This window comes from Colobus angolensis, unplaced genomic scaffold (assembly GCF_000951035.1).
Source record: "Colobus angolensis palliatus isolate OR3802 unplaced genomic scaffold, Cang.pa_1.0 Scaffold88, whole genome shotgun sequence".
In the NCBI taxonomy this organism is placed as follows: Eukaryota; Metazoa; Chordata; class Mammalia; order Primates; family Cercopithecidae; genus Colobus; species Colobus angolensis.
Window position 1 is genome coordinate 3,580,970 of NW_012122709.1, and position 22,310 is coordinate 3,603,279.

Here is a 22,310-nt window from a genome sequence, read left to right on the forward strand (position 1 = left end):
AATAAGCTAATCTATGTACCTGGTGCATGATAAGTTTTATATATGCGTTGGCTATGATCTTAGGGCAGCTATGAGAGAGCTGAGCCCTAAAACCATAAAACCCTCCTAAGCACCATCTCCACTCATGGCCTGGCAGGTGGAGCAGGAAATCCTGTGGGAAAAGGGAAGGCTTTGACTGTAGGAGTGCGTTGATTGTGGGTTCCTGGAAGGTGAGGACCCATTCCCTAACATCCTCAACGCCCAGCGACACCTAACCTGGCCGCTGCACGCGGCAGGCACTCAGGAAACGCTAGTCAGGGAGAGAGCACTAGCTTTCGGTTTGCCCCCTGCTCCACCCCAGGGGCGGGACTGTAGAGGCGCCTGGAAGGGAAGTTGTTCAGTCAACTCAGAATATGGGTAGCAACCCGGAAAGGGGAGTCACCGTCTTGGTCTAGAGACTGATCCCTGCAGAGACAGATCCCTTCCCCTCTCTGCCAAAGACCCCAGCCCCAGAAGTCACTCCATCTCCTACTGCTCGCAATTTCCAGAGGCCCCCTCGCACCTTCCAGCCTGATGTCGTGCGTCAAGTTATGGTGAGTAGGGAGTGGCATGTCGATCGCAGCCTCCGACATTCACACCCAGAGCGCCCCACGGACTCGCTCAGAGAAGGCCTTTGAGTCTGGAGACGGTGGGGGCCGGCGAGGGAGGCCGGAGATTGCAGTAAGAGCGCCGAATCACAGGGGCGTGGGGAGCAGCGCTGGCGTAGGGCACTGCTGGCTAGTGGGCGACACCCCTGTCTCAGGCCCAGTGGTGCCGCCGCCTCCTTGGTGTCCATCGAGGAACTGGAAAACCAGGAGTTCATCGGCAAAGGCGGGTTCGGCACAGTGTTCCGGGCGCAACATAGGAAGTGGGGCTACGATGTGGCGGTCAAGATGGTAAACTCGTGAGTGACCCCGGTTGCCCCCCGGCCACAATCTGGCCAAAAAGGTGGAGCCACTGTGCTCTGGGGCCTGAATGGGGAATGGAGGGATTTTTTCCACGACCCAGGTGCGACTCCAGCTCTCTCCTGGAGTGTAGGAAGGAGATATCCAGGGAGGTTAAGGCCATGGCAAGTCTGGATAACGAATTCGTGCTGCGCCTAGAAGGGGTCATCGAGAAAGTGAACTGGGACCACGTGCCCAAGCCGGCTCTGGTGACTAAATTCATGGAGAATGGCTCCCTGTCCCGGCTGCTGCAGCCCCAGTGCCCTAGGCCCTGGCCGCTCCTTTGCCGCCTGCTGAAAGAAGTGGTGCTTGGGATGTTTTACCTGCACGACCAGAACCCGGTGCTCCTGCACCGGGACCTCAAGCCATCCAATGTCCTGCTGGACCCAGAGCTGCACGTCAAGGTCAGCTGGTCTACACCCCTCTCAGCCTCAGAACAAGGTCCCAACCCAGAGCAGCTCCAGCCAGGCCCACTGGACACTAGACCTCCAGAGCCCTGTCTATTGAATAGGGGTAGCCTCTCCCTCTGGGCACAGGGCTGCCAGGGCACAAAGCCCAGCCAGGAGTTTTAGCTCCTGCCATACCAGGTGATAGAGGCCCCGACCCACACGAGTCATTTCCACCAGCTGCCCCACCAGCCCCTCAAGGTCTGACCCAGCCCTGGAGACTCAGACCTTGACCCAGCCCTACCACAGGCACCTAGATCTACTATCCAAGGGAACCTCTTCCCTTGACCTCCACACTCCCTTTACAAAGCTGAACCTGAACCTTCTGGGGGTAGGGGGGTTTCTGGAGGCTGCCTGGCCCCCTTGTCTTCCCTACTTCCCACTTCTTTCCTTCCTTTGCAGCTGGCAGATTTTGGCCTGTCCACATTTCAGGGAGGCTCACAGTCAGCGACAGCGTCCAGGGAGCCAGGGGGTACCCTGGGCTACTTGGCCCCGGAACTGTTTGTTAATGTAAACCGGAAGGCCTCCACAGCCAGTGATGTCTACAGGTAAGGATCCCAGCCCAAACACACAGCCGGGATTCCTACACTTCTCTAGGCCTTCCCAGGGAGTGATGTATAGGAAAGGAGTCTTGGCCGGGCGCGGTGGCTCAAGTCTGTAATCCCAGAACTTTGGGAGGCCGAGACGGGCGGATCACGAGGTCAGGAGATCGAGACCATCCTGGCTAACATGGTGAAACCCCGTCTCTACTAAAAAATACAAAAAACTAGCCGGGCGAGGTGGCGGGCGCCTGTAGTCCCAGCTACTCGGGAGGCTGAGGCAGGAGAATGGCGTAAACCCGGGAGGCGGAGCTTGCAGTGAGCTGAGATCCGGCCACTGCACTCCAGCCAGGGCAACAGAGCGAGACTCCGTCTCAAAAAAAAAAAAAAAAAAAGGAAAGGAGTCTTGCCAGTGATTGGACTGGTCCTCAGCTTTGTGTCTCCTGCAGCTTCGGGATCCTAATGTGGGCAGTACTTGCTGGAAGAGAAGCTGAGTGTAAGACTCTAGGCGGATTCTGGGATCCTTAACCCCAGGTGCCCTTCTCTTGAAAGCCCCAAAGCTTCCCCCTCCTGCTCACCTACTAAGATTGCCCTCCTCCCTCCTCGTGCCCCCACATTACACTCCCTGCCTCTTTCCATGATGGAGCAGATATTCCCTTTTACCCTGAATGCCTTCTTTTCTCACCCTCCTCCCCTATTCCAGTGCCAACAGAAGCATCACTGGTGTATGGAGCAGTGTGCAAGAGGCAGACCTGGCCCTCACTGACTGAGCTGCCCCAAGCCCGGCCTGAGACTCCCGGCTTAGAAGGACTGAAGGAGCTAATGCAGCTCTGCTGGAGCAGTGAGCCCATGGACAGACCCTCCTTCCAGGGTGAGCTGGCCAGTTAGCTGGATCTGGGGTAAGCTTGGGTCTGTCAGCAGGGGGCTTTTCTCAGGAAAAGAAGATTTGTTCACCTGCAACCCACTCTGCTGTCCCTCTAGAATGCCTACCAAAAACTGATGAAGCCTTCCAGATGGTGGAGAATGATATAAATGCTGCCGTCTCCACAGTGAGCACCAACATCACCCCTCTCCAGGAGCTGATCAGGGATGGCACAACATGGCTACCAGGCCATCCAATGACTCACCATTAACCACAGCTTTTTTATGCCTTGACCTTTGTCCCCACCCTCCCCAGCCCACCCCTGAGTTCCAAGAAACTACTCCCTTGGGTTTACTCTGGCTCATCCAAGTCATACCTAGCAAACTCCTCCCATCCCTGCAGGTAAAGAATTTCCTGTCTGAGCTCAGGAGCAGCAATCCGAGATTTTCTACTCCAGAGTCAGGCCAAGGAGGGACAGAAATGGATGGCTTTAGGAGAACCACAGGAAACCAACACTCTCGTAATGATGTCATGGTTTCTGAGCTGCTAAACAAACTGAATCTAGAGGGGTCTCCCAGCTCTGTTCCTGAAAAATACCCGAGCCTTACCAAGAGGAGCAGGGCACAAGAGGAGCAGGTTCTGCAAGCCAGGACAGCGGGGACATCTTCAGATTCAATGGCCCAACCTCCCCAGACTCCAGAGACCTCAACTTTCAGAAACCAGATGCCCAGCCCCACATCAACTGGAACACCAAGTCCTGGACCCCAGGGGAATCAGGTGAGACATTGGCAGGATTAGAGGATGCACTAAGAGTCCTATAAATGCTGTCCCCTTGCCAGGGAAAACTTGGGGCTGAGAGGAGTGCACTGGGAGGTCCAGGCTCCAGGACAGAACTGGATGCTCTGTGCTATTTGCAGGGGACTGAGAGACATGGCATGAACTGGTCCTCCAGGACCCCGGAGCCAAGTCCAGTAACAGGTACCCACTCTCCACCTCTTTCTTTTCCCTGTTCAATTCTTCCACCAGACTGAAGGGGTGGCCTGCCCCTCCACACCTGTGGGTGCTTCTCGCTAGGTGGAACGAGAGACTTGAGAAAAGAAATAAAGACACAGAGACAAAGTATAGAGAAAGAAAAGCGAGGCCCCAGGGGGCCAGTGCTGTGCTTCCAGAGGACCTACACTGGCACCGGTCTCTGAGTTCCCTCAGTATTTATTGCCAAAAAGATAAGGGAGTAAATCAGCAGTAAGGCATACAGATACACGGAGATGTTGCATTTTCCCAGGGATGGGCAGGAGACAGATGTTTTTCTTTTACTGAGATTTAAGGGAGTGGTACTGACCTTCAACCACAAGCAGGCTTTAAACATTTGCCTAACAAAGCACATTCCTTACAGCCCAAAATCCTTTCAACCTTAATTAGCACAGCGATGTTTCTAGCAAGGACAAGATTGGGGGTAGAGTCACAGATTAACAGCATCTCAAATACAGAGCCAAATGGAGTCTCTTAAACTTACTTCTATCTATAATAACACAGTAACAGGCTGACCTCTCTTTTCCCCACACCAGACTCCTCCTCCAAATCTATATCCAGATTCAGGGTACTTTGTGGAGGGGAGGGGAGAAGATGATCTAACTCCACCTCATTTCATAAATGGGAAAATTGACACCCCCTGAGAAAGGAGCCCTCTGAGGTCACACAACAAAGCTTGAGTTTGTCCCTGAGTTTTCTAACTTTCCACAGCACCAGCTCTGTGAGCCCCCTAAGTTCCATTGTTTCAGCAGTCCAGAGGACCTCCCAGCAAAAAAAATCAGGGTCTCAAATGTCAATTGCCACTCTCTAGGGCTTCTGCTAAGCCAATTCTGGAGAGGAACTCTGAAGGGAAGGGCACAGGACACACCTTGACACAGCCATTTGGGCGACCACTCCACTCAAGGCCAAGTTGGGGGTGGAGACCTCATACTCCCCACCCACCCCCAACTTGGCCTTTCTGACAGCTAAACCCTCCTGCCACCATCACCATTTCTCTTAAAGGGCGACCATTCATTAACTTACACAACTGTTCTGGGGTGCAAGTTGGAGACAACAACTGCTTGATTATGCAACAGACAACTGCCTTGCCCACAGGGGGCCTGGCACCTTCGGGCACGGGGAGGGGCTGGCAGCACCCCCCACCAACAGGTTCGCAAGAAGGTCTTAAAGAACCTGAAGCCTGGAGCGGGCCACAGGGTTGGTATAATCATAGTGGAAAATAAAGCACCTTCAGAGCTTGCCTCCAAGAGTTACTAGTTAAGGAAGAGCGCCAGCCCTTGAGGCCCCTGACTTCCTTCTAGGGCAGTCTGGCCTGCCCACAAACCGACTTTGTGATTTGTCCCCCAGGAGTCAATAAACATGATGGAATGGTAGCCAAAGTCTGAGCTCAGCCAGGGGCAGGGAGGGACTGGGATGGGGGTGGGAACTGCCAGTGAAGGATAGGGAGGCACCACAACTCTGCTATGGCAGGAAGCGGAGATGCTGGGGGCTGGGAGTGGGCAACGGCCTGGCACACAAGGTCAGGACACAGCCGGCTACAACAGGAAGGAATCCCAGAGGCCTGGTTCCACAGACCACTCTAATCTCAGGGCAGTGCTTCCTCTAAAGCTTAGGATGGTGACCCCACCCTAACCCTAAACTCTGGGGATAGAGGCTGTGGTCCCTTTTCTTCTGGGCTCTCAAGACTCAGTTGCAGGGCTCTGGGAAGGGATGAGTCGGTGTGAAAGATCACAGACCAGGCCCCCCACAGTGCCCTCAGGTTCTTAGAGATCATGAGGCCCCATACCTGCCTCCACCACACACTCAGGTTGCTTCCTAGACATTGTTTCCCTTTTGATTCCCAGCTGCTGTTCGGAAGTGGAAAGCTATGGCTCCTAAAGCTGTACACACGCACACCCCCTCCCACGGAACAGTTCAAACCTGGTAGTAGTGGTTGCCAGCCAGGCGGAGAGAGGAGGAGAATGAATGCCCCCAGCTCTGACCTAGATCCCCACCAGGACCCACATTCTTCCCTACATTCTCGCCAGGCTTCAGCCCCCCGCCCTCAGTCTCCCCACTACCAAACGTTCACCCTCATTTCGACACACCCTATTCGGTCCACCCCAGCCACCCCTTCGCATCTCTCCCAGGGTCCACATTGCCCTTCCCTGAAGAGGCTGAGGCGGGAAGGCGATGGTGTTAGGAGAGAGAAAACCAAGTGCGGGAGGAGACCAGGGGAGTCGGGCTTCGGCACAGGAAGGGGCCGGGCTGTCCCGTCGGGGAAGTGGGAGGGGGGCCGCGGCGCCTGGAGGGAAGCGCCTGTCGCCCCGGACTCTGAGCCAGAGCGCAGCGGCGAGCGTGACTCCGCCATCAGGTCCCCGGCTCCCTCCCTGGGCCTAGCCCACTCCGCTGCGCCAGCTCCGCGGGCAGTGAGTTCGGGGGACAGCGGAACCCGGGGCTCCCTCGCACCAACCCCAAATCCTGCCCTCCTGGCGATGAGGCTTTGCTAGGGCACCTCCACAATCCCGGCATGACGGAGGAGGAGGAAAGGACTGAGGGATCCCCTCATAGCCAGCTGGGAGCGGGCTGGGAGGCCACAGGGAGGGTCTGAAAAAGGAGACGGGATTGCCACGAGGTTTGAGGGCGCGGGGAGGTAGCGGCTTGGAACCGGTTAGAAAAGCTCAGGTGGGGCCCGCCGGGCCGAAGGAGGTAACCCGGCGCCCGGCCCTAGCCAGCCTCGGGGCTCTGGGCGGGGGAGATCATGGCCCGCCTCTTCAGCCCCCGGCCACCCCCCAGCGAAGACCTCTTCTACGAGACCTACTACAGCCTGAGCCAGCAGTACCCGCTGCTGCTGCTGCTGCTGGGGATCGTGCTCTGTGCGCTCGCGGCGCTGCTCGCGGTTGCCTGGGCCAGCGGCAGGGTAAGCCGGGCCGCCGCTGCGGGAGGGTCGCTGCCTGGATAGCATTTTCGGGGTTGGGGTTTGTGGGGTCTTTTTTTCGATGTGTTTCGTTGCTGGGAGCCGAGAAAGAAAGAACCATTGAGCCTGGCTAAGAACTGCAGTGACCCTGGGCAAGTCACTCTACCCTTCTGGGTCTGCGCAGGGAGAAAGCTGAGTCCAGGATGCTTCTAGTTTCTGTCCGGGTTCTGACAGACTTCATTAACGTCCGTGGTCTATGGGTTCTACAATAAATCCATCACCGGATTTTCCAGTTTTCCAAAAGGGAAATTCTAGGAGGCCCCTGAGGAATTCATTTCCTGCCTTTCTCTGCCTCTTAGGGAATGTGGGGCAGTTGTGCCCACAGACTCCCAGAAGGCACCCTCCATCCGGCTCTCACTGAGTCCCGAAGTAAACCCATGTTCAGTTCTTGTTTGGGAAGGAAGGGGGTCTTCAATCCAATTCTAGAAATGGCCTGCCCCGGGTTTTCTTTTCACTCCTTGGAGGCAAGGTGGGAAAATCACCGGGCGCGGCCAATCCTTGCTGGTCCACGCCTAAATCCGGGAAGAGGTGGGGACAAAACGCAGGGACGGCGGTGGAACTTCTGCAAGGAGTTGAGGCAGGTGGCGAGATCGCAGCCCTGGCGGCCAGGAAGGTGCGGGACGCCGTGGGTCCTGGCGCCCCCTGCTGCTCAAGCACTGCCTCGCACCGCCCTTCGAGCTGCCAGCCGCCGGCCCCGGCGCCGCCGGGAATCTCCTGAGCAAATTGGCCAGATTTGGAGACATTTATTCCGAAGTGCCTTCTTGTGAGCTAGGGTCTATCTTTTACTTGCTTCATGAAGCTTTGGTTCCCGTTTGACAGATAAGAAAACCGAGGCTCAGAAAAGTCATGGATTCACAAATAGGGATGGGAGCCAGATCTTCTAGGTAGCTGTCCCAGGCTCAGCAAGATAATAGGTTGGACCGCAGGAGGCTGGGCGCGGTGGCTCACGCCCGTAATCCCAGCACTTTGGGAGGCTGAGGCGGGAGATCGCTTGAGCCCAGAAACTCGAGACCGGCCTGGGCAACTTGGCGCGATCCTGTCTTCTACTAAAACTACAAAAAAAAAAAAAAAAAAAAAAAAAAAAAAAAAAAATCAGCCGGGCGTGGTGGCGGGAGCCTGTAATCCCAGCTACTCTGGAGGCTGAGGCACGAGAATCACCTGAACCTGGAGGCAGAGGTTGCGGCAAGCCGAGATCGTGCCACTGAACTCCAGCCTGGGCGACAGAGCAAGACTCTGTCTCAAAAAACCAACCAACGGGCCGGGCGCGGTGGCTCAAGCCTGTAATCCCAGAACTTTGGGAGGCCGAGACGGGCGGATCACGAGGTCAGGAGATCGAGACCATCCTGGCTAACACGGTGAAACCCCGTCACGACTAAAAAAATACAAAAAACTAGCCGGGCGAGGTGGCGGGCACCTGTAGTCCCAGCTACACGGGAGGCTGAGGCAGGAGAATGGCGTAAACCCGGGAGGCGGAGCTTGCAGTGAGCTGAGATCCGGCCACTGCACTCCAGCCAGGGCAACAGAGCGAGACTCCGTCTCAAAAAAAAAAAAAACCCCAACCAACCAACAAAAACCACACGAGATTGCTGAGTCTAGATAAAAACAGTAGGACACAAGCAATTTCAAATGGTTCAACCTAAAGTGAATGGCAAGCGGAAGTGCCTTGCCTCCTTTTCGTATTTAGGCTTGAGACATCTTTCAGTACTGGGCTGAGGGGCTGGGCTGCCGGCTCTTCCTTTATCAGGTTCGTTCCTTCTCCCTGTCACAATCTTGCCTCATACACCCCTTGCCCACAGGAGCTGACTTCAGACCCGAGCTTCCTGACCACTGTGCTGTGCGCGCTGGGCGGCTTCTCGCTGCTGCTGGGCCTCGCTTCCCGCGAGCAGCGACTGCAGCGCTGGACGCGTCCTCTGTCCGGCTTGGTATGGGTCGCGCTGCTAGCGCTAGGCCACGCCTTCCTGTTCACCGGGGGCGTGGTGAGCGCCTGGGACCAGGTGAGAGGGGCGGCAGGCAGGGCAGCGGGGACGGCCCAGGCTTCGATCCCTCACCAGGCCTTGAATAGCCTCACTCAGGCCTTCGGCTTTCTGCGCCCTGCCCCCAGGTGTCCTATTTTCTCTTCGTCATCTTCACGGTGTATGCCATGCTGCCCTTGGGCATGCGGGACGCCGCCGTCGCGGGCCTCGCCTCCTCACTCTCGCATCTACTGGTCCTGGGGCTGTATCTTGGGCCACAGCCGGACTCACGGCCTGCACTGCTGCCGCAGGTGAGCACCCAAGTGGCACAGGCTGCGCTCAGGACGGCTCTGTCACGTGCTAGTAGGCTCCTTTGGTGGGGTTGCGGAGCTGTGACTCCAAGGCAGGGTGCAACGCTGGGAGTAGGATACCCAACCTTGCTTTCGCAGAGCTGGTGCAACAGTGTGGTGCAATGCCTGCTGTTACCAGAAGAGGGATCCAGGTCTCAAGGAAGGGAGTCGTGTCGTGGTTTGCCCGGGGACAACAGATGTTGGTTAATGAAACCTTGACAGAGAATGTAAAAAAAAAAAAAAAAAAAAAAGTTTTGTGCCACGGAAGTGGGTAGCGACAGTGGAGTGGTATTCTAAACAGAGGAAATGTACCTGCAAAGGTTCCAGACCTAAGAGGTCATGTTGGTGAAGCAGTGGACAGTCTGGAGCAGGGAGCTTCTGGGAAGGGAAACGCCCCTAGGGATGCCACAGTGTGGCACCACTTGTCCCACAGTAGTGAGGTCCCTCACTGTAGAACCCAGTCTTCCCCCAGCCAGTCTTTGAGACCAATTCCAGCTACACATGACAACCACCCGGGTCCCGTGTCCTCTGAGGCTGGCCTTCGCCCACAGTTGGCAGCAAATGCGGTGCTGTTCCTGTGCGGGAACGTGGCAGGAGTGTACCACAAGGCGCTGATGGAGCGCGCCCTGCGGGCCACGTTCCGGGAGGCACTCAGCTCCTTGCACTCGCGCCGGCGGCTGGACACCGAAAAGAAGCACCAGGTCAGCCTGGCCTAGGAAGGCCAGACCAGCGCTCCCAGAGAGGAGTTGCTTAGATTACATAACGGGGGTCCTCCACAAGTTGAGTGACTCTGGGCAGGTTTCTTGACCTGTTTCCTCTTTTATATAAAACGTGGGTATTGCCCATCTTAGAAGGTTGTGAGGCTCAAACAAACCAAAGCCTATAAAAAGCACTTTAGGGCATTATGATATTAAGTGAACTCTCATTCAGGTGTTGATACTGGGAGTTCAGTCCCTAAAGGTGATCAATGTAGGATGGGGTGCTGGAGCCCTGCTGTGTGCAGAGGGAGGACCTCGGGGAGCATCCTGGGGAGCACGTGTGGTGGGCAGTGTGGGCTCCTAAGTGATTTGGGGGGCAGGGGCTCCCGGCTTTAGGATGCAGAGGAGTTGGTGCTCATAGTGACCTCTTCTAGGAACACCTTCTCTTGTCCATCCTTCCTGCCTACCTGGCCCGAGAGATGAAAGCAGAGATCATGGCACGGCTGCAGGCAGGACAGGGGTCACGGCCAGAGAGCACCAACAATTTCCACAGCCTCTATGTCAAGAGGCACCAGGGAGTCAGGTATGATGAAGAATGGCCGGAGGGGAGGAGCCTGTGGGCTAAGACCCTGGCCCCACTGACACAGTCTGCCCTATGCAGTGTGCTGTATGCTGACATTGTGGGCTTCACGCGGCTGGCCAGCGAGTGTTCCCCTAAGGAGCTGGTGCTCATGCTCAATGAGCTCTTTGGCAAGTTTGACCAGATCGCCAAGGTCAGAGAAGGCTTCCCTCCCCACCCAGGGACCCTCAAATTTCCCATCCTGGGTAGCCCCTTCCAAGGGAAACTCCTACCTTATAAGATCCCAGGCCCACTTCAGTGCATGCAGGCCCCCAGATACCCCCAATGGAAAGAGGAAACCCTCTCAAACATTCCCAGTCATGAAGCTGCTCACCACACATCTGAAACCTGCAGAGATCCCTCAATATCTCCACAGATGTCCCAAGTACAATGCCCCATACAAGCTCAGAGCCCTAACATATGTGTCTCTGGACACTACGACCAAATCTATAGAGACATTCTGATATTCTAACCTTAGGAGGCCCTTCCAAGAGAAATTTCTGCCCTATGCAACCTCAGCCCAGCAACCTGCTTAGACTCCAGGGATACCTCCAAGCAACCATTTCTTGGGTTCTCCCCAACCTCTCAATCCTGAGACCACTACCACATACTCAACTCTGGGTACCCCCTTCACATGCCAAAAGTGGAAAGAGCCACAGCCATCCAGCCCTTGGGGAAATCTTTTTGAGAAAGAGATCTGCATGGAAGACAGTTAGCCCCATATCAGGTGAAAGGAGTCCCTAGATCTGATCTAGACACTACCCCACTTTGGAAGTTCTTCAGGAATATCACACTCGCTCCCCGCTTTTCCCAACTCCCTCCTACCCTTCTGGCCTCTAACCAGGTTCCTCTACACACCCACATACACACTCCCAGGAGCATGAATGCATGCGGATCAAGATCCTGGGGGACTGTTACTACTGTGTCTCCGGACTGCCACTCTCACTGCCAGACCATGCCATCAACTGCGTGCGCATGGGGCTGGACATGTGCCGGGCCATCAGGTCAGCTCAGGTGGTGGTCAGGAGGAATGCTGAGGGTGGATGTGGGGGGCAGCAGGCAGCTGATGGAAGTCCTCTTTGTGAGAATCAGAGGTATCTCATAGGCAGGGCTGAGGGTAGGACTCAGATTGCCCCACACTCTCTCTGCTCAGGAAACTGCGGGCAGCCACTGGCGTGGACATCAACATGCGTGTGGGCGTGCACTCAGGCAGTGTACTCTGTGGAGTCATCGGGCTGCAGAAGTGGCAGTATGACGTTTGGTCCCATGATGTCACACTGGCTAACCACATGGAGGCAGGCGGTGTACCAGGGTGAGACCTATGGCCCTAGGCAGCTACAGCAGAAGGCCAACCAGGCCTACCACAGGCTGCCAACCTTTTCGTTAGTTCCTTAAGATAAGCACAAGATGAGTACCTTAAGATGAGTCCCATATGGGGCTTGGGAGATCTTAGGGTACAGGGAGGGGAGCTGGGAGGCACCTCTTGTAACACAGGCTCTTTCTCAAAGTCAGACCTCCAGGAATGATCTTTAAAAGACATGAGATGTTTGTCAGTTCTAGGAGCCACGGGTGTGAGGGGGCAGGAAATAGGAGATGTGAAGGCCCTCCCTGCTGACCCCTACTGCCTCCCTCCTTCCAGGCGAGTGCACATCACAGGGGCTACCCTGGCCCTGCTGGCAGGGGCTTATGCTGTGGAGGACGCAGGCATGGAGCATCGGGATCCCTACCTTCGGGAGCTAGGGGAGCCCACCTATCTGGTCATCGATCCACGGGTAAAAGCCCAGCGCAGACCCCATGGGTTGGCCCACACAAACTGTCCCACAGTCAACAGGCCTGATCTCTTCTGTACCAGAGATTGAGTTCCTGGATCCTAGTGGGGGGTGGAGGAAGAACGAGGAAGTGTCTGTCGTCTTTACTCTCAGCCCTCATGTGTCCCAGGCAGAGGAGGAGGATGAGAAGGGCACTGCAGGAGGCTTGCTCTCCTCACTTGAGGGCCCCAAGATGCGTCCATCACTGCTGATGACCCGTTACCTGGAGTCCTGGGGTGCAGCCAAGCCTTTTGCCCACCTGAGCCACGTAGACAGCCCTGTGTCCACCTCCACCCCTCTCCAGGTATGTGCACCTTCATCCTGAGCCCCAGAGCTTAGTTAAATCCACCCCCAGTATCCTCAGGCCCCACTCCCAGCCTTCTCTGGCCCCACCACCAGTGAGCCACTTAATGATTTGTGATATCCCAAAGTCTTAAACTGTCTGGTCACCCTAGTCACTGGTTCAGGCCCTTCCTTGCCCCTCCTTCCAGAGAAAGGGCCCTCCAGCTCACCTCAGAGAAGATCCAAGATCCCTACAGACACCATGTCCATAACTCCCCAGCCTCTACTCAGGAGAGTGCCTTCCCCTGACACCACATAGGCAGTTGGACCCCTGTCCGCTTCCTCCTGTCTCTGATTGTAGGGCTGTGCACCCATAGCACCAGGAAATGTCTCTGTTTAACTCAGTTCCTGAAACTGCATGCTCTCTTCTTCAATCCTCCCGACACTGGGGAGTGGGAGAAGGACACTGGCAGCAGTGGTTGCAGGAAGTACTTAATTCCAAGTGTTAACATGAGGTAGGGGAGAGGTCAGAGGGTTAAGCTGGCAGGAGGAAGAGGAAGGAAGAAGCTGAGGCTCAGCTGACTGTTGGAGGATGAGACCTCTAAGGTGGGTGGAGTGGTGTGTGGGGATTGCTACAAACCCAGGGACTAAGAGATGACCTTAGGTGCAAGGTTGTTGTTCAAGAGTGTCTCCTGAGGCAGGACCTTCACTAGCACAGAAATCCACTTAGCCCCTGAAGTTCCAGGGGATCAGTCAAATATCAGAAATCTTGCCAGGCACAGTGGCTCACACCTGTAATCCCAGCATTTTGGAAGGCCGAGGCAGATGGATAGCTTGAGGTCAGTAGTTTGAGACCAGCCTGGCCAACATGGCGAAACCCCATGTCTACTAAAAATACAAAAATTAGCCAGGTGTGGTGGTACATGCCTGTAATCCCAGCTATTCACGAGGCTGAGGCAAGAGAATTGCTTGAACCTGGAAGGTGGAGGTTGCAGTGAGCTGAAATTGCACCACTGCACTCCAGCCTGAGCAACAAGAGAGAAACTCCATCTCAAAAAAAAAAAAAAAAGAAAGAAAGAAAAAAGAAATCCAGCCAAGTGTTGTGGCTCATGCCTATAATCCCAGCACTTTGAGAGGCTGAGGCAGGCAGATCACCTGAGGTCAGCAGTTTGAGACCAGCCTGACCAACATGGTGAAACCCCATCTCTACTGAAAACGCAAAAATCAGCCAGGCGTGGTGGCACATGCCTGTAATCCCAGCTACCCAGGAAGCTGAGGCAGGAAAATCGCTTTAACTTGGGGGGCAGAGGGTACGGTGAGCCAAGACCGCGCCATTGCACTCCAACCTGGTGACAGAGCAAGATTCCGTCACACACACACACACACACACACACACACACACACAGATCCTGGGAGTCTAGAGAGTCGGGGGAAACTTTAAGGAGGTTCAAACCTCCTCTTCAAGGGCAGGTGGGATTTGGGAGAGAGAGAGGTCATTAAAGGCAGAGGAAAGAGCCCAGTGAAATGCCCAAGGTCAAGGACATGTATAGAGCACGCAGTGTGGCTCATGGTCTATCTCGCTACAGGGAAAACACCCACCATGCCCACCTCCCACTGTGCTCTCCCAACAGGAGAAGACCCTGGCTTCCTTCAGCCCCCAGTGGAGCCTAGATCGGTGAGGAGGCCTCAAAGTCTTTGCCAGTGGGGCTGTCTGGATGACCCCCTACGTCCTCCCTGGGGGTCTGCTCCTGCTTTGCCCAGATGCTCTGAGAGTCTCTGTGGTGATGTACTTGGTTCTCACTGTGCAGAAGCCGTACCCCCCGTGGACTAGATGATGAATTGGACACCGGGGATGCCAAGTTCTTCCAGGTCATTGAGCAGCTCAACTCACAGAAGTACGGAGAACAAAGAGGGCTGGGAGGGCCACAGGCCCTGAGGTCGTGTGGTGGAGAAGGGATGGTGCTCCCTGAGGGACTGGAAGGAAGACTCACCTGACCACCCACTCTTGCCCTCACTCTGCCCTCTTCCTGCCCTTCTCTGCCCTCTGCTCTCTGGTGCTTTCACCCACCCTCCCACCTCCCACCAGACAGTGGAAGCAGTCGAAGGACTTCAACCCACTGACACTGTACTTCAGAGAGAAGGAGATGGAGAAAGAGGTGAGCTGTGGAGTGGATGGCACCAAACGACTTCCCAACTTTAGTTCCTTGGTGCTGGGGCGGGGTCAGCCCTTGGGTCTCCTCCCCGGGTCTGCTCAGTTTGTGATCCTAGGGGTGAGGAGCTTGTGCCTCTCTCTCCTCTAAAGGAAAGTCATTCTGTAGACTGAGCTACTGGATGGTAGAGGGAGGAAGGAGGGTAGCTCCTTGGAAAACTGGTAGGGTCTACATGGAACTGAACTGGAGGCTTGGCGGTGAGGCTGAGGAGCCCACCCCTTGCCCGGGAGTGATGCCTTCAAGGTGATGGGCAGCACTGGACCCTGTCTCTACCTCCGGCCCCCTCACTTTCAGTACCGACTCTCTGCAATCCCCGCCTTCAAATACTATGAAGCCTGCACCTTCCTGGTTTTTCTCTCCAACTTCATCATCCAGATGCTAGTGACAAACAGGTGAGAGAGCCCCAGGCGAAGAAGGCCCTGGCTGTCATAAGCGGATCACCTGGCCCTCATGACCCCTGGCCACACTTTCTTCGTTCACCCCTTCCCCTTAGCTTCAGGCACTTACCCACAGAGGAAACAGGTTTTCTGGGGAAAATGATAATCGCAGTCCTTATCTTAATCTTGTACATCCTGTGGACTTTCTACACAGCCCTAGCTTTTTCCCACGAGCGTCTCTTTTGGTGCTAACAACATCTCCATGAAGGCAGGTTTGTTTCCACTGAGAAACCCAAATCTGGTATCAAATGTGTGAGCTTAGAAAGTAGGCCCTCATTCCTAGTCCACTGCTAGCAGGGACGAGGACTTGTTAACTCAGCCACGTGGCCGGGTGCAATGGCTCACGCCTGTAATCCCAGCACTCTGGGAGGCCAAGGCAGGTGGATCACCTGAGGTCAGGAGTCAAGACCAGCCTGGCCAACATGGTGAAACCCCGTCTCTACTAAAAGTACAAAAATTTGCTGGGTGAGACAGCAGACGCCTGTAATCCCAGCTACGTGGGAGGCTAACAGTAGGAGAATCACTCGAACCCTGGAGGCAGAGTTTGCAGTGAGCCAAGACGACACCACTGCACTCCAGCCTGGGCAACAGAGCGAGACTCCGTCTCAAAAAAAAAGAAAAACAAAAAACAAAAAACTCAGCCAGGTTAAAGAGCTTTGGCCTAAAGACCCAGAGATCAGTCTGCTGTAGCCTTGGTCATTCTTGTGAGCCCCCACTCCCCACCATATGGGTCCCTGTTCCACCTCAACACTGCTTTAGACCCTTAAGCCAACCAACCCAGATCATTAGAATGCAATGTGTTTTATCAGCCAGGACCCCATCGCCAGCCAACCCAGATTCCCCGGAACCATTTCCCCCATCTCCCACCCAACTCACCAGCACCTTCATAGCACACAGGGAGCCTGTTCTGGCACTTCAAGGCCTCAATTTTGTCTCCCTTTAGGCCCCCAGCTCTGGCCATCACATATAGCATCACCTTCCTCCTCTTCCTCCTCCTCCTTTTTGTCTGCTTCTCAGAGGACCTGATGGTGAGGTGGGCTGAGGGGTGGAAGTGGCATGCCAGAGCCCTGGTCACAACCTGTCCTGAAGAGGGTGCCCCAGCCCCATGGCTAAGACGCCCATGCTCCCTCCACAGAGGTGTGCCCTGAAAGGCCCCAAGATGCTGCACTGGCTGCCTGCACTGTCTGGCCTGGTGGCCACACGACCAGGACTGAGAATAGCCTTGAGCACCGCCACCATCCTCCTTGTCTTTGCCATGGCCATTACCAGCCTGGTGAGGACAGAGGGGGCCCTATCCACCCCCATCAGGGCATGTTGGACCTGCCAGGGACTAAAAGGGAACCCCTGGATTTGGGCAGGCAGCTGGACTAAGCCCAGGGGATGCTGGAAATGTTGTACAAATAGAAAGAAAAAAATTACAGTCACCAGCAATCTACCATCTGGGCATAATAGTTGTTAATAACACTTTGGTGAATGTCCTTCTTATCTTTTTTCTGTGTAGGCAGTTATTTATTACTTAGATAACTTGACTGATTTTTCAGGATTTAGACTCATTCCTAGAATTCTATTCCTGGAGGGCACCTGGGAATCACCCATCAGCCAAGTTACAGAAGAGGAAGCTAAGGCCCAGAGAGGCTAAGTGACTGGCAAGAGCTCACACAGTGGCTCAGAGTCAGAGAAGTACTCTTGACGCCCCTCACATAACTCCTCCCCCAGTGAGGACCCCAGTGCTGAGGTTCCCTTCCCTACCAGAAATAGCAGAATCCACCCCTTTGGACGAGCTGGCCCTGACTCATCCCTGGGTCAGCTGAAACCCAGCACAAGCCACCATTGTGCCCAAGAAGCTACCTGCCTCTTCAGCTCCTCATCTCCTCTGCAGTTCTTCTTCCCAGCATCATCAGACTGCCCTTTCCAAGCTCCCAATGTGTCCTCCATGATTTCCAACCTCTCCTGGGAGCTCCCTGGGTCTCTGCCTCTCATCAGTGTCCCAGTGAGTGTTCCCACATGCCCTTAATCTCCTTCTGCAGACCCTTCCTCAGCCCAAGTCCACAGCCCCCTGAGTGGAGGAACACTCCATTCTGTGGATTAGAACAGACATAAGTCACACCCAGTGTGTATCAGTGTGTATGACACCCCCTGTCTCCCAGATAGGACCTGGGCCTGGGAGGGACAAGAAGGGAGCCCTCAGGTGTCCCCCCTCTGCCTGTGGGACATGCCCACTCCTGACCCCTGCCTGGCCCCACAGTACTCCATGCACTGCTGCACGCTGGGCTTCCTCTCCTGCTCCCTCTTTCTGCACATGAGCTTCGAGCTGAAGCTGCTGCTGCTCCTGCTGTGGCTGGCGGCATCCTGCTCCCTCTTCCTGCACTCCCACGCCTGGCTGTCCGACTGCCTCATCGTCCGCCTCTATCTGGGCCCCTTGGACTCCAGGTGTGCACAGCTGCTGGACAGAGGTGCCGGGCCCCCTGAGATGGGGATGAGATGGGACACAGCAGAGCTGTCCTGGCCTCACTGACCTGAATCACCCACAGGGCAAAGTGGGAGGGAAGCGGAGGCCTACTTGGGCACTGGGGGCAGGGAGAAGGCCAGGAAGGGGCAGAGCAAGGGGCAACCCTGATCCATGGCCCCTTCAGGCCCGGAGTGCTGAAGGAGCCCAAACTCATGGGTGCTATCTCCTTCTTCATCTTCTTCTTCACCCTCCTTGTCCTGGCTCGCCAGGTAAGTCACCCAGCTCAGCCCCACCAGGGCCCACCTATGAGTGGCCCCCATATTTGTGACTTGATCTTTCTAATCTCCAGGGTTGAATCCCATTGGAAGCTTCTAAGCGAGCCTTCCTGCTTCCTTTCTTTCTCTTTCACTCCCCGTCCCTCCTTTCTCCCACACCCCTATCTGGGAAAGCCCATGCTTTAGAAAAAGTCTGCTGCCAATTCTGTATCCCTAGTCTGAATCTAATTTCAAGGATAGTCTCTCTCCAAGGATACTTGCACCTTAAGCCCTACTTCTAAACTGGGGGTGGGGTGGGGGTGGTTTCAGGCATCATGGAGTTGGGGCTGAAAACGCAGAAGCTGGGCTTCCCCTGCTCTGTGTCTCCCCATGGCCCCTGGTGACCCTCCCCAGAATGAGTACTACTGCCGCCTGGACTTCCTATGGAAGAAGAAGCTGAGGCAGGAGCGGGAGGAGACAGAGACGATGGAGAACCTGACTCGGCTGCTCTTGGAGAATGTGCTCCCTGCACATGTGGCCCCCCAGTTCATTGGCCAGAACCGGCGCAACGAGGTGACTCCTGACCCCCTGACTCCTGAGCCATGGATGCCATAGGGCCTAATCTCGGATGAAAGTCTTGACCTATGGCCGGTTCTCTCTAGTGCTTGTCAAGCGTCTTCATTTTCACAAGATCTTAGATTCTGTCTTTGGTGAGCACAAAATTGCATTTCAAATTCTTACTTGGAAGGCATGTCTTATCTAACTCATGACCATTCCATACATTCCAGAAGCTTAGGTGTTGATGGGAGCTGTCTGCAGCAGGGGTCCCCAGCCCCCAGGCCCCAGGTCCATGGCCTGTTGGGAACTGGCTACACAGCAGAGGTGAGGTGAGCGGTGAGCCAGCACTACCGCCTGAGCTCCGCCTCCTGTCAGATCAGCAGCCGCGTCAGATTCTCATAGGAACTCGAACCTTGTTGTGAACTGCACATGCAAGGGGTCTAGTTTGTACACTTCTTACGAAAATGTATTAGGCTGGTACAAAATTAATCACAGTTTTTGCCATTAAAAGTAATATAATTAAAAGTAATTACTTTTTTTTTTGAGACGGAGTTTCACTCTTGTCCCTCAGGCTGGAGTACATGTAATGGTGCGATCTCAGCTCACTGAAACCTCTGCCTCCTGGGTTCAAGTGATTCTCCTGCCTCAGCCTCCCAGGTAGCTGGGATTACAGGTGCCTGCCACCATGCCTGGCTAATTATTTTTGCATTTTTTTTTTTAGTAGAGACAGGGTTTCATCATGTTGGCCAGGCTGGTCTCGATCTTCTGATCTCAGGTGATCCACCTGCCTCGGCCTCCCAAAATGCTGAGATTACAGGTGCACTGCTCCCGACCTAAAAGTAATTACTTTTAATGGCAAAAAAAAAAAAAGCAATTAATTTTGCACCAATCTGATAACTAATGCCTGATGATCTGAAGTGGAACAGTTTCATCCCAAAACCATCCCCCCCAACAGCCTGGGTGCGTGGAAAACTTGTCTTCCATGAAACCCATCCTTGGGGCCAAAAAGGTTGGGGACTGCTGGTCTAGAGGATATAGTCCACCCCTCTCTCTAGACATGTACTATCCAATATGGTAGCCATTAGCAGTATGAAAATTTAATGTTAATGAATTAAAATAAAATATTCAGTTCCTCAGTTGCATCAGCCACATTTCCAGGGCTCAACAGCCACTTGTATCTAGTGGGCCACCCTATTGAACACTGCAGATAGGGAATGTTCCCACTGCAAAAATTTCTATTGGATGCTGCTGCTCTAGATCCTCAAAAATTTTGCTAAAGACAAACCATCAGAAAGTCACCCACATATTTGTACCATCGTATTTGTATCACCTGCTGGCCCTCTGCTATGGAAATGCTCTTGGCTCATATTGAGGGGTGTTAAAAGAAACAGCTCAGGAGCTCTTTCACAGCCTTAGGCCCCCACCGCCTGCTCCCTGCTCCAAGATCAGTTCTGGTTTCTTCTCCTATAGACACAGAGAATGTTGTAATCGATCCTTTTCTCTCTTCACTTTGGCTGCTAGAAAGCTGAGAACCAAAATCTAAGACTAAATAGGACTTCATGGCACTCACTTTGTGAACCACCCTCAGATCTGATTCCATCTTTATCATCTTACTCTTATTTTCCCTTTGCCTCATAGTCCCTATTGTTGCTTACTTTATCTTTCATTTTGTACCTATCTTAACTGACTTAAACAGTTAAACACGTTTTACCTTTGGTTTTGTAGCTGACTTAATTAACTTAAACACCTTTCAGCAATAGGATAGGATATAGAAATAATTCACATTGACAGGATCTCAGTTCTAGGAGTGATTCCCTTCGTGTTGCTATGAGGTGATCCTGACCCCAAACTTTTGTCTTTTCTAGAATTACAATGAGATCCAAGCTTTGACTCCTAAGTCACTTCCCTGGGGTAGCCTGGCCCTACTCCTCTCCCTCCTTCCCAATTCTTCTTAAACAGGGAGACCAGGAATGTGGACATGGGGAGGAGGGCCCCACGCAGACCTAGAAAGGAGAGGAACATGACATGCACCCCTCACTCCAGTCTCCTGCTCTCCCAGGATCTCTACCACCAGTCCTACGAATGCGTTTGTGTCCTCTTCGCTTCAGTCCCAGACTTCAAGGAGTTCTACTCTGAATCCAACATCAATCATGAGGGCCTAGAGTGTCTGAGGCTGCTCAATGAAATAATTGCTGATTTTGATGAGGTGAAAATTCCAGGAGTTTCCCAGACCCTATGTCCTAGATTCTAGAATTTCCCTCCTTCCAGTACCTCCTTCCACTTTGCTTTTCTGGCCATGAAGTCAATCCTCCCCGCTACAGTACTCCCTCGCCTCCTCTGATCCCTGATCCCCTAGATCTACCCACTCCAGCAACATTGCCCACCACCAACCCTCTCCTTCCTGACACCATCCTCACTCCCACAGCCTGATCCTTTAACTCCAAAGGCTTGGGGCTGGGCTTCTGGGAGAGGGGATGGAGAGAGTAAGAGAGACTGGGGACAGGACTCTTCTCTATATACAGCTGCTCTCCAAGCCCAAGTTCAGTGGGGTGGAGAAGATCAAGACCATTGGCAGCACCTACATGGCAGCCACAGGATTAAATGCCACCTCTGGACAGGATGCACAACAGGTACAGCAACCCTTCCTTACCTACCACCCTCCTCTGGTCTCTCATTGATGGGCTTATTAGTGGGACTTACTCCTGTGCCCTCACTGGCCCACCCTGGTGGGTGGGCCCATTGCCAGGATGCTGAACGGAGCTGCAGCCACCTTGGCACTATGGTGGAATTTGCCGTTGCCCTGGGGTCTAAGCTGGACGTCATCAACAAGCATTCATTCAACAACTTCCACCTGCGTGTGGGTGAGAGACTTCCCCTGCTGCAGCAGTCTGGTACCTCCTCACCTTCCTGAGCTTGCCCCACTCCAAGTCCTTTGTTAGCTGCTCCCAGTTCATCCTGAAGCCCCTTTCCTAACTCACTCCCTGGGATGGGGTGTGAAGCTGCTGGGCCAGGAGGTATGAGGCTCTCCCACTCTTTTTCTTAAGCTACATTCCTCCAGCCTTAGAGACCCCTCCTCTCCTCTAGGGCCCCCCAGGCTCTTCTCCCTTCCTTCTAGTTCCTTGTGCTTCCTCTTCCCCTCTTCCTTCTCCAAGTCTGTCATTACCACATCCCTTATTAGGGTTGAACCATGGACCAGTAGTAGCTGGAGTTATTGGGGCCCAGAAGCCACAATATGACATTTGGGGCAACACAGTGAACGTGGCCAGCCGCATGGAGAGTACAGGAGTCCTTGGCAAAATCCAAGTGAGTGAACAACATTGGAGGCATAGGGGGAGGGGAACTAAGAATAGGGCCACCTCTATATTCCCTCACCCCCCTCCAATTGTAGGTGACTGAGGAGACAGCCTGGGCCCTCCAGTCCCTGGGCTACACCTGCTACAGCCGGGGGGTCATCAAGGTGAAGGGCAAAGGGCAGCTCTGCACCTACTTCCTGAACACAGACTTGACACGAAGTGGACCTCCTTCAGTTACCCTAGGCTGAGATTGCACTCCCCTTCTAAGAACCTCAATAAAGAGACTCTGGGGTGTCTGGAGCCCATTGATGTCAGAAGCTGCCGATATAGCTGGGCATCACCTTCTCCTTGCCCTTCAGCAGGAAGTATTCTTCCCAGTCCAATTTTAGTGCGAGTGTGTGTGTGTATGTGCGTGTGTGCATATGTGTGCACACATGCATGCATGTGAGACTGAGCATGTTGAAAGGGAGTGATTTTTTTCACAAGCTCAGGAAGAGAACTCCCTCAGCCTCTCTGCCAACTTGATTCCAGCATTTTGTACACCTTGGAAGCGTAAAGAATTTAGCCACATGGCTCAAAACAAAGATTTGCCCTTTCCTGCCCCCT

The 22,310-nt window shown here is 54.2% G+C and overlaps 2 protein-coding genes across 5 annotated transcripts; both read left to right on the plus strand.

The window, feature by feature from the left end:
* Positions 1-333: 333 nt before the first annotated feature.
* RIPK3 (receptor-interacting serine-threonine kinase 3) lies at positions 334-5,212 on the plus strand. The gene is made up of 10 exons (XM_011930735.1): positions 334-572; positions 782-922; positions 1,057-1,366; positions 1,811-1,956; positions 2,397-2,443; positions 2,651-2,818; positions 2,929-2,996; positions 3,212-3,586; positions 3,727-3,787; positions 4,841-5,212. The coding sequence occupies exons 1-10, from the start codon at positions 553-555 to the stop codon at positions 5,059-5,061; spliced, it is 1,557 nt and encodes a 518-aa protein (XP_011786125.1). The 5' UTR covers positions 334-552; the 3' UTR covers positions 5,062-5,212.
* A 930-nt stretch (positions 5,213-6,142) lies between these two features.
* ADCY4 (adenylate cyclase 4) lies at positions 6,143-22,015 on the plus strand. 4 transcript variants are annotated; one of them, XM_011930739.1, is made up of 26 exons: positions 6,159-6,345; positions 6,553-6,737; positions 8,591-8,788; positions 8,896-9,057; positions 9,648-9,797; positions 10,229-10,377; positions 10,456-10,567; positions 11,290-11,417; positions 11,567-11,725; positions 12,053-12,185; positions 12,352-12,525; positions 14,135-14,178; positions 14,312-14,398; positions 14,590-14,659; positions 15,008-15,105; positions 16,094-16,178; positions 16,286-16,423; positions 17,030-17,140; positions 17,396-17,580; positions 17,784-17,868; positions 18,268-18,426; positions 20,471-20,617; positions 20,934-21,041; positions 21,158-21,272; positions 21,590-21,714; positions 21,800-22,015. In XM_011930739.1, exons 2-26 carry the CDS (start codon positions 6,579-6,581, stop codon positions 21,950-21,952), a joined length of 3,234 nt encoding a protein of 1,077 aa, XP_011786129.1. In that variant the 5' UTR covers positions 6,159-6,345; positions 6,553-6,578; the 3' UTR covers positions 21,953-22,015. The 4 variants fall into 4 exon arrangements, with proteins under 4 accessions (XP_011786126.1, XP_011786129.1, XP_011786127.1 ...); XM_011930737.1 differs by having other exon boundaries at positions 6,159-6,246; XM_011930738.1 differs by having other exon boundaries at positions 6,165-6,246; positions 6,549-6,737.
* Positions 22,016-22,310: the final 295 nt, after the last annotated feature.